This window comes from Microtus ochrogaster, chromosome 18 (genome assembly GCF_000317375.1).
Source record: "Microtus ochrogaster isolate Prairie Vole_2 chromosome 18, MicOch1.0, whole genome shotgun sequence".
Taxonomy (NCBI): Eukaryota; Metazoa; Chordata; class Mammalia; order Rodentia; family Cricetidae; genus Microtus; species Microtus ochrogaster.
Genome location: NC_022020.1, coordinates 61,359,005 through 61,370,087, shown reverse-complemented (window position 1 = coordinate 61,370,087; position 11,083 = coordinate 61,359,005). Strand labels below are relative to the sequence as shown.

General features: G+C 47.4%; 1 protein-coding gene across 1 annotated transcript in view; it reads left to right on the top strand.

The window, feature by feature from the left end:
• Positions 1-11,083, top strand: part of Rnf165 (ring finger protein 165) — a 108,186-nt gene that overhangs the window by 87,991 nt on the left and 9,112 nt on the right. The window contains exons 4-6 of the mRNA XM_013349434.1: positions 2,284-2,599; positions 6,289-6,399; positions 10,939-11,068. Coding sequence (XP_013204888.1) covers positions 2,284-2,599; positions 6,289-6,399; positions 10,939-11,068 — 557 coding nt within the window. The remainder of the gene's footprint in view (positions 1-2,283; positions 2,600-6,288; positions 6,400-10,938; positions 11,069-11,083) is intronic.

Sequence of the window (11,083 nt, the reverse complement as noted above, 5' to 3'; positions counted from 1 at the left end):
CTCCTCCATCCTCTCCTCCATCCTCTCCTCCATCCCCTCCTCCATCCTCTCCTCCATCCTCTCCTCCATCCTTTCCCTTCTTCAGAGTTTGCTCTCATCTGCATCCCAGGGAGTGTCCCCAGCTTCCCTTCCAGCCCTCCTATTGAACTCTAGGTTTTACCTTGTGATTTTAATTTCCAAGCGCTCTCCATCTTTGTCATTGTTCCCTTTGAGAGCACTTCCTGTTGTTTCACAGATTTCATATCTTATTTCGAAAAAGATATTGAAATTTTTTTCTGGTCCCTGCGATAACTCTCTTCTCTTCTCTTGTTTTTTTTTTTTTCTTTTCTCTCTTTCTCATATGAAAGTCGGTTTGTTCTCTCTCTTCACTTTGTAGGGTTTCCTGATTGTGTCAGAGCAGGTCACTAAACGCTGTTTAGAAGCATGATGCACACATATAGAAATAATTTGACAAATGGGCTTCAGGGTACAGAGACATTTTATTGGGGTGTTCTGAACCACAAGCACCCATAGAGCACTTCTGGGACCAGTGAGTTTCTTTGAAGAAGCAGCCCCCAGTTTCCAACCCGGCATGCCTGTATAGAATACAGAGCAATGCCATATAGCTGTTGGCAGAGGAAAGTAGGGGTCCCAAAGTCCCATAGATTTCGGGATGGATTTTCACCGGACCCTGTTTGGCTTTATTAGTACCCCTGCCTTCTGTGCCTAGTGTCCCCTCCCCCATGTACTGGGACCTTTCTGGGAGGATGGGAAAGGGGAGGAGCTGTGCAGGAGCTGTGCACTGTAGCCCCGCTGTCAGACCTAGCATCCTTTTCCCTAGGTTTACAGTCCCATGCTGTCTCCAGTCCACCTTCCAAAGTAGCTGCTGCCCCTATTCCTGACCCTTTAGCCTCACAGGGCTTCTGCCCATCGCTTGTGACTCACCCTGACCCTTTGGTAGGTGGTGGGTTTCTGATTTCTCAGTCTTGCTAATTTCTCCATCTGCTTTCCAAACTCTGTTGTCTGCTGGTGTTACCTCTCCTGTTCCCTCTGTCCCTATCTTTTTCTTATCCTTCGCTCTTATCTTAGTGGGGTTGGGGAAGAGCCAGATGCGGATTAACTCTACCAGGTTTTTGTTTGTTTGTGTTTTTTTTTGAGAGTGGGTTTCTCTGTGTAATAGCCCTGGCTGTCCTGGAACTAGCTTTGTAGTTCAGGCTGGCCTCAAACTCAGAGAACCCCTACCTCTGCCTCCCAAGTGCTCAGGTTAAAGGTGTGTGCCACCATCACCTGGCTGAATCTACCAGTTTTAACAGGAATTCCTCTGGGGATCTTTCTACAGTGTAAAATCTGCTGGCTGCCCCATGGGAGGACTTCTCTAGTGCTGATGCCCTGCTGTCCAACCAGGCATCTGCAAAATGTTGTAATTAAGCTCAATTCTATTCACAAAATACTGAAGCCTAAGTTAAATATTATGTGAGTCTAGCTTATACCTGAATTTGTTTGCTTCTAAGTAAATTCTAATCTTTTTAAAAAAATATTTATTTACTTATTTATTATGTATACAATATTCTGTCTCTGTGTGTGCCTGCAGGCCAGAGGAGGGCACCAGATCTCATTACAGATGGTTGTGAGCCACCATGTGGTTGCTGGGAATTGAACTCAGGACCTTTGGAAAAGCAGGCAATGCTCTTAACCTCTGAGCCATCTCTCTAGCCCTCTGGTATCTTATTTTTTGACTAAAAAATTTTGTTTTACTCCCCCCCCCCTTTTTTGAGACAAGGACACCAGGGCTATGTAGAAAGACCTTGTCTCCCGAGTGCTGGGATTAAAGGCCTGAGCCAACAACCTCAGGCTTGATCGGTATTTTAAAAGGTCAGATTTTCTGTGATCCCTTCCTGCTTAAAACTGCAACACAAAATTTTAGTTGCTTATACTGGAATTAGAACTTGCTCCGGAAAGCCCAGGGCTTGGCTAAGTCGCCCTGAATTTTCTCTGTGTGCACTTAAGAAATTGCATGGGAGGAGCCTAATTCAAGAAAGCCAGGTCGGCTTTAGAACCTTTAAATACGTGTACTTCTCCGTACAGGAAAACAAACGCTCTTTCTCTACTAGCTCACAGAGGACCTTTACCCGGGAGCGTTAAAGATGGCCGCACCCATATTAAAACCTGTAGGATCAGCTGTGTTAGGAAGGTCTTGTCTTTCACCAGCTCCGATTGCCCAGGGGTGGGGGACCCCCGCTGAGCTCAGGTGGGAGAGCCCTTTGCAGGTCCTCACGGAGACCTCTTTGTCTTTTGCCTCTACAGGTGCCCCCTTTCAAAGGTCTCAGCATCCTCACGCTACCTCCTGCCGCCACTTCCACCTGGGCCCCCCGCAGCCGCAGCAGCTAGCCCCGGACTTCCCGCTGGCACACCCCGTGCAGTCGCAGCCGGGCCTCAGCGCCCACATGGCCCCGGCCCACCAGCACAGCGGCGCGCTGCACCAGTCGCTGACCCCGCTGCCCACCCTGCAGTTCCAGGACGTCACAGGTCCCTCCTTCCTACCTCAGGCCCTGCACCAGCAATACCTGCTGCAGCAGCAGCTCCTGGAAGCTCAGCACCGCAGGCTCGTCTCGCATCCCAGGTTGGCAGGGGCGGGGCCGAGGAAAGAGGGCGGGGTCGCGGAGGGGCGAGGGTTGCGCGGCTGGGTTTCTAGCAGCCAAAGTTGGATGCAGTCTCAAGTGGTTCTGCAGGGGATGAATTTTTGCTTCAGTTAGTGGCATTCATTCAGGTCAGGGTCTAGGATGACTCCTCCTCACATCACCCGGGTTAGGGGTCAGCGGCACGATGAACGTTTGTAGCATTCGGGAGGTTTGACTAAAGGTCTCTCAAGTCCCCGCCAGCTCTCATGGTGGCCTGATTTTGTTTCTCCTCAAACCACACCAGGATACCAAAGGGAGCCTCCAAAGGGCCAGCGTCTAGTTGGAGGCTGGCGTTGGCGACTGGCTGTACACCCGTGAAACCGAATACAATTAGCAGTGACCAAATGTCCTAATGTCCAAATATCCTACCTGCACCTCAGCTGTAAAGAAGAAATGGATGAGCACAGCTGGGCGCCTCTCAGTCTTCTGGGTTCCGGGGGTTCTTTTCACACTAAAAAGTAACGACTACGAAGAACCTCTGCTTACAGGGGTTTATCACGTTAGAAATTTTAAAGCATCTATTAATTTATTAAAAATAACAATAGACTCCTCTTGCCAAATTAATAAAACCTTCTCTTTTTAATTTAACTCTTTCATTGAAAATAGAATTTTCTTCTCACATAATATATCCAGATTATGATATCCTCTCCCTCTGCTCCTCCCAGTTCCTCAGCACCTCCCCTCTCATCGGGATCCATTCCCTTTCTGTCTCTCATTAGAAAACAAACAGGCTTCTAAGGGGTAGTAATAAAATGAAATAATGAAATAAGATAAAATAGACAAGAAATTAGCAGTCGGAATTAGACGAAACAGACCAACATCAAGAAAAGACACAAGAATCAGAGACGCACTCAGGAATCCCATAAAAACACGAACCTGGAAGCTATAATATTCACACGGAGGACCTGGTGCAGACCCCTGCAGGCCCTGTGTGTACTGCATCAGTTTGTGAGTTCATATGAGATTTGATCATGTTGATTTAGAGGGTGTTGTTCTCCTCGTGTCCTCCATTCCCGCTGGCTCTTAAACATTTTCCATCTCTCTTCCTCAGGGTCCCTTGAGCTCTGAGGGGAGGGATTTGACGGAGATGTCCCATTTAGAGCTGTGTGTCCCAAGGTCTTGCCTGCACTGTGTCCTAGAAGTTTGGTTATGTTACGTACTTGTTTTTATTCAATTCTAGAAAATCTTTATTTTTCTCCTCCTCCTCCTTCTCCTCCTCTTCCTCTTCTTCCTCCTCCCCTTCTTCTTCTTCTCCTCCTCCTTCTCTTCCTCTTCTTCCTCTTCTTTTTTCAAGACAGGATCTTACCATGTGTTTCTGGCTGTCCTGACATGTGGGTGGGGGCACACGTGTGTATGTGTGTGCGTGCATGCGTGTGTGTGTGTGTGCGTGCATGTGTGTGTATGTGTGTGCGTGCACGCGTGTGTATGTGTGTGCGTGCATGCGTGTATGTGTATGTGTGTTTTCCCTCTTTGATTTGCTGAACTGGGGTTATTTATTTATTGTGTTTTCTTGGGTGTGGTTAACCTCTTTAGGTTGGAGTTCTCTTTTCAGCACCTTCTGGGTTTGGAGATGTAGATAGTCATTGCTTGAATTTGGTTTTATCATGGAATATCTTATTTTGTCCATCTGTGGTGACTGAGAGTTTTACTGGGTGTGGCATCTGGGTCTGGGCTGGTCTCTGTGGTCTCTTAGAGTTTATAGAATGTCTGTCCAGGCCCTTCTGGCTTTTAAAGTCCCCATTGAGAAGTCAGGTGTAATTCTAATAGGTCTGTCTTTATATGTTACTTGGTCTTTTTCCCTTGCAGCTTTTAGTTTCCTTTATTTGTTCTGCATGCTTAGTGTTCTGGTTATTATGTGCCAAGGGAGTTTTCTTTTCTAGTTCAATCTATTTGGTGTTCTCTATGCTTCTTGTTCCTGGATAGGCACTTCCTTCTTCAGGTTAGGGAAATTTTCATCTATGGCTTTGTTGAAAATATTTTCTGTACCTTTGACTTGGATTTCTTATTCTTCTATTCCCATTGTTCGTAGCTTTCATCTTTCAGAGTGTCCCAGATTTCCTGGTTGTTTTGTGCCGGGATTGCTAAAGAGTGAACATTTTCTTTGAGTGAGCTATCCATTTCTTCTGTCAGGTCTTCAGTGCCTGAGATGCTCCCTTCTGTCTCCGTTTTTTTTTTTTTTTTTTGGTTTTTCGAGACAGGTCCCTTCTGTCTCTTGCATTCCGTTCACGAGGCTTGCCTCCGAGGTTCCTGTTCTGTTCCTGAATTTCTCATTTCCAGATTTCCCTCAGTTTGGTATGTATTTATTGATTCTCTTTCCACTGTCAGGTTTTGAATGGTTTATTCCTTTCTTTCCACTGTTTCTGTTTTCATAGAATTTTTTAAGGGTTTGTCCATTTCTTCCTTAAGGGCCTCTATCATATCTACAAAGGCTGTTTTAAGGTCTTTGTCTTGTGCTTAAGCTGTGTTAGAAACTTAGGGCTTGCTGTGGTAGGGTTTCTGGCTATTATTGTTTGTGTTTTTATGCTGTCTGGGCATCTGGGTTTGGGAAGACTGAAATTCTAGGTGCTGATGTCTGGTCTCGTCTTTGTTGGGTGCTTTGTTCTTTGGTTTCTGTTTCCTCTCTGATTCTTGGGAGAGTGTGGTGACTGTGTGTTGCCGGGTAGGAGATTCTTCTGGGATCCTGACAGCTGTGGCCACTGGGGTTCCAGGCAAAATGTGTTTCTAGGTATTGGGAGCTGACACTTATAAATGGGGATGGACTAACGGGGTGCTAAGGGGGTCCACAGGAGGGAGGATAGCTGGGTGTTCTACTAGGATCTGCTTAGTCCCCTGGAAATGAGGGCAGAGAGTGAGGAGAGGCCACAGCAGGTAGTCTGCTACAGAGGTGGGATGAGACTGGGGGATTGGATCTGGAGAAGGAGGGGGAGGTGAAGATCTGCAGTTAGCCTAACTGCTTCCCTGGGTGGAGAGGCCTGTGGATTCCCAGGGCTATAAAATATTCATATGAAAAATGAGCATGTATCAGTTTAGTGAGAAGAACCACTCAAAATGTATTTGTAAGTCTCTGTGACACACAGCTGGGTAGAACTTATCTGTGCCCTCATGTCTGCTTCTGTACTAGATCTCGAAGAGTCCTATGTCACAAAGTTTCCAGAAAGTCCCACTGTTTGCTTGCAAGAGAGTGAAGGGTGAAAAGGAAAATAGGGTTTTTCACTCTCAAGCTACCTAAATGGCTCCAGAGGCTCCTAAGGTTCCATGATAGGTATAGGTTCTTAGGCATTTGGGACTGGATGGCTGGGGTGGCTGGGGCCGCCGGACAGTGTCGTGAGAAGTTAAGGAGCAAGGCTGCCATGGTCTGGTGTGTTCAGGAAAGGCTTCTTGGAGAAGGATGGAACTTCCTTGAAAACTAGGAAGAGTGTGGTGGAGAGATGGATGGTGGGAGCGGATGGAGGATACAGGGGACCAGTTTCTGCTCACCTGGGAAATTCGTTGGTGTTAGGGAACTCTAGTTTCTGTGGGGATAGCAGAGTGGGGGCATTCTCAGTAGGTGGAGAGAGTGTCACTCAGAGCTCTTGGGAGCTTGGCTGGCCCAGGCAGCCCCTAACACAAAGGCTTCTTTCTTTCTGTACAGGCGGAGTCAGGATCGAGTGTCTGTCCACCCCCACCGCCTCCACCCCAGCTTTGACTTTGGCCACCAACTGCAGACACCTCAGCCCCGGTATCTGGCTGAGGGTACTGACTGGTGAGTGGGTGGGTGGGTGGGTAGGATGCTGCAGAGGCGCAGGATGGAGGGAGAGAGATCTCGCCAGACCTGTGGGTTTTCGTTTTGTATCACTTTCGAAGGGTACAGGTTAAACCCCGGTCTACTGAGACCTGGTGTCTACTTCAGTCACCTACAGGGTGTGGTTACAGAAAGGAACTCAGTGTAACCGGACACTATCCTGGGCCAATCCTGGTTGATGGTCCTGCCAGAAAGAAGAGAGACAGGATGTGAAATATTTCCCAGGTTCAGTAGAGCTACAAACCAGTAGACTCTAGAGGACCGCTTGGGAGGAGAACGCAGAGGTGCCAGGGTGGTCAGGGAAGGCTTTCTGGAGAGGATGGTCTGGAAGAATCCACAGAGCTATGGTAAAACTCATCAGCAAGGCCATGCATGGGGTGTGACTGGGCAGAGGTTAGAGGTAAGGGAAGGACTTAGGAGTGAAAGAGGAAGATGGAGGGTGTTGTGTCTTAGAGACTAGTGACCCCTAGGAAGTTTTCCCATGCTTCTGGAACTTTACAGCCCATTCACCTCCTCAGCTGTCACCCAGGAGAGATCTGGTCTTAACTAGAGTCAGACTAGACCTCCCCAGATAATTTTAAAAGACCTATAGTTCACTGAGTATTTCTAGGTAAAGGGCATCACGGATTTCTGAGTAATTGTTGATAAAATTCCTTTCCTGGGGAAACGGGACAGTGTCTACACACTCCCTTCAAGGTCCAAATAACAAATCAACAAAGTTGGATTTCACCAAAGTTTCCGCTTGAGAACCAGTGAACTTATTGAGCTTCCTTCTAGGGGCAGGGAGATGCTTACAGGAGCATGGGGAACCCCTAAAGCAGACTCACTGGACAGTTCAGTGGTCCTTTCCATCCCTTCTTCTCTGAGGGGATGTCAACAGTCCCCAGGCCCTGTCCTGATTGATGCCCAAGTAGTCATAGCTCGTCTCATGAAAGTGGTGGCAATTTTGTTCAGAGGACAGTGATATACTGCGATAGTTCACTCTAAAGAGGAATGCACATATAGACATATATGTGCCCGTCTATACATACGCCTATCTATCTATCTATCTATCTATCTATCTATCTATCTATCTATCTATCTATCTATCTATCTATCTATCCTGTACTTATGTGCACCTAAAGAGTCACAGAAAGAAACAGGCTGTAATGGTCGCTTTGGGGGGAATGGAGGTGAAGCAGATCCTGGAGTTCTTTGTTTTTCTTTTAGATAAAGAATACAAGAAGGGGTGGGTAGAATATTCCTCAATGGAAAGAGAGCGTTGACATGCCAGTGTGTCATCTTCCACACGTGGGGCCAGGAAAGCTGGTTAGGTCAGGGCGGCTTTGGGAGCCCCTTCCGTTATAGCTGGGACTGATTTCACTGCTTCCCATGTGTTGTGAGCATGCTCTGTTGGCTGCCATCTTTAGCATTCTCAGGTACTCCCCGCTAAGCTGAACAATCTCTCTTAAAAGACGGATCGCACTACTGCCGACTTCCGCCCAGCCTTTTTCCCAATTAGCAGATTCAAATGAGGAAGGTTTAATTGCAGTCTGGATTCAGTTCTGTCCCTCAGCAGTAAAGTCAGCTCGGTTGAATTCAATTCAGCACACACGGAGCCCCCAGAACCCTGTCCACAGCTGAGCGATTTGAACACAAACACGGGGTCTGACACGGTGTGGGGTGCTGCACAGGCGGGATCTACCGTGGGACGTCACCCTTGGGAGGAGTCAGGAGCAGTGCAATGCATCATCCCTGCCCTTAGCTGGTTTATGCATCCAAACCGCATCCTCTTTCTCTTGTCAATCTCCCTGCTGCTCTGAGAAACATTAAGAATAAGGATCTGGGAGGCTGGTGAGCCTGGTCCACATTCCACAGTCCTGTGTGGACCCATCCCTGCCTGAGCTCGTTCTGCTGTTCCCACCTGGGCAGCAGATTTCCTCCCTGCAAGGAGCTCTGCTTCAGCAAGGGCGGACCCAATGGTGAGAAGGCTTTTTTCCCCTTTGTTTTAGTCCACCACTCATGCTAACTGTATCTCTATTCTCGTCTATGGAGCTGCCTCATCTTCCAGGAGACAGTGAGTAATTGGGTGACAGGAGATGCATTGTAGGGAAAGATCTTCTAACTCTCTGCAGGGACCTCCTGGAAGGGAAGGGGTTGTCACAACAGCCGCCACCTACCCAGTCTTTTCCTTTAGTACCATCAGAAGTCACTGAATTCCGCCCTGGGTCGTTCAGAGGATTTGGCCTCAGTCTGGGCCAGCCCCAAGTTTAAGGCCATCCTGGTCTTACTTTGTGATATCATACCCTTCCCAGTCAATTCTTCAAGGCCTAAGAGTGAGTGAGAGCATCAGGCCTTGGGAGATAATTCTCAAATAGCCCTCTTCTCCATCTCTGTCTGAAACCTGACTCTGAACTTGAGCCACAGCCCAGGGTCTCCATCCTTGTCATGGGTCCGCTCTGGGTCACAGCTCTGTGCTGGTTTATGCAATATCTGAATGCAGATGCTGTATAGAGTCTGTCCAGTGGCTCACAGTGAAGGAAAAATGCAATGCAATCTCTGCTACCTTAAAACATGACGGGAAGCAGGATGCCTTTAATCAATATCTCTCTCTCTCTCTCTCTCTCTCTCTCTCTCTCTCTCTCTCTCTCTCTCTCTCTCTGTGTGTGTGTGTGTGTTGGGGACGGTGAAAAACTAGACTGCTCCTCCTGTTGAGTTCCCCTTATTTAGTTTTTGCTGTTACATTCTGACCACTCCGAAGTCACTTCAGGTGATCCTCAAAAGTAGACCAATGGCAGCTCATGCCTGCAAGCCTAACATTTTGAAGACGGGGGCAGGAGGATTGTAAGTTCACTTCTGGTCTGGGCTACAGAGTAAGGCTCTGTCTTAAGAAACCATTTAAAAAGTTCCTAGTTCTCTCTGTCTCTTCCTCCCTCCCTCTCCCTTTCTCCCTCCTTCCCTCACTTTCCCTCTCTCTCCCTCTCTTGTTTCTTAGCAGAAACACTTTGGGAATACCACTATGTTTTTTCTTTCAGAAAATACTCTGGTATGGCTGCCTGTCCTTTCTGTGATGTTGGCAGCAATTGATGACCTCTGTCTGGGTCTTTATCTATTTGGAGGATGCAAAATGGTGTCAGATAATTTAATAATTTCTTGTTCATATGCTTGCTGGAAAGCTTCATATGAGGAATGACCCTCATCAGCCCTTTGGTTCCCCTGAAGTACCTTAGTCCGGGAAAGGGCAAGTCAGACGTTTGGGTCTTCCCATTGTTTACTGGGTGCTGGGTTAGGAGCTGGTCCCTTGGCATCCTTCAGAGAGGATCTTTTGTTCAGCGTCATCTCAGCCCACATTTAATGTCTTTCATGGACTTCACTGTCTTTTTGCAGTTAGTTACTGACATGTACATTATCCAAACCTGGCTGCTGCAAGCCTCTTCTGGAAGATTCCTTCTGCTGTGACCCTGGTGCACATTAATAGCGTTCCTGCCTTTGGTTATGGCAGAATGTTCCAGTTTCTCCTCTTGCATGTTCTCCACAGACTCCAAATGAGCTCCGTTTCTCGTTAGCCACCGGTTCCTCTTTGTTTCTTTGTGAGGATCTAAGTTCTTACTGTTATAATTTTCTTCTGTCTGCAGATCTTGCTTGACTATTTTTGTGGTGCTGGCCCATCAGCACCAATACCTCCTTCCAGCCTTTGCTCGTCCAACAAAGCTTTGCTTCATCTTCATTTTTACTGGATGCAGCCTTCATGCTTGATATTATCTTTTTGATTTCTTCTTATTTCTGTCAATTCTTTCTCTTCTGGCTGCTTCTGTGATAATATGTACCCTTCTCTATCCGAGGGGCCTTTTTCTTTAATCTCAGGTTGGCTTTAAACTTTTATCTTTATTATTTTTAAAATGTTATTGTTATGTACATTGAGTTATTTTCTTTATGTTATACTGTTGAAATTTGTTTATCATTTTGAGCCTGTAGGTTTACAGTTTCCGTTGAATTTGGAAATGTTTTAGTGAAACTCATGTTTAAATGAAGTGAGTTTTTTGAAACTTTTAGGAAGTGACAGGGTGGATTGGGATTCCTTTCTAGCCTGTAGGGTAAGCAGTCGACCGGAGTCACTCGCCTGTGGTTTTATCGAGTGGGGAAAATATGATCGCTGCCCGTCCTCAATCTGGTCCTGGCTTCCTTTGCTCAGTATCCCTGACATACTCAATTTGGACTCTTCCGTGGGAGCGAGCCTTGGGCTTGGTTCTTGGAGAATGGTTCTTAAGGTTCTAGGCTGCTCCAAGTGCCTCGGGTCTTAGATGGGGGTCCGGGGAGGGGGCGGGATGGAAGGAGACATGGAAACGGCTCATTGTGGGTAGGCAGCTTGTAGGAAGATTAATCAATGCCATTTTCTTCCACTCTGAAGGGCAGAGTTCGTAGCATGAGTTCCGACTTAGCCCCAAGGTGGTGTGTGAGACCTCGTCTGAAATGGGTTGGTACCTCCCCGACCTTGTAGCTCACGAGGCTGTGTCCCCACAGGGATCTCAGTGTGGACGCTGGCCTGAGTCCTGCCCAGTTCCAGGTGCGGCCCATCCCTCAGCACTATCAGCATTACCTAGCCACTCCTCGAATGCACCACTTCCCCAGAAACTCTTCCTCCACACAGATGGTGAGTGACGGAGTC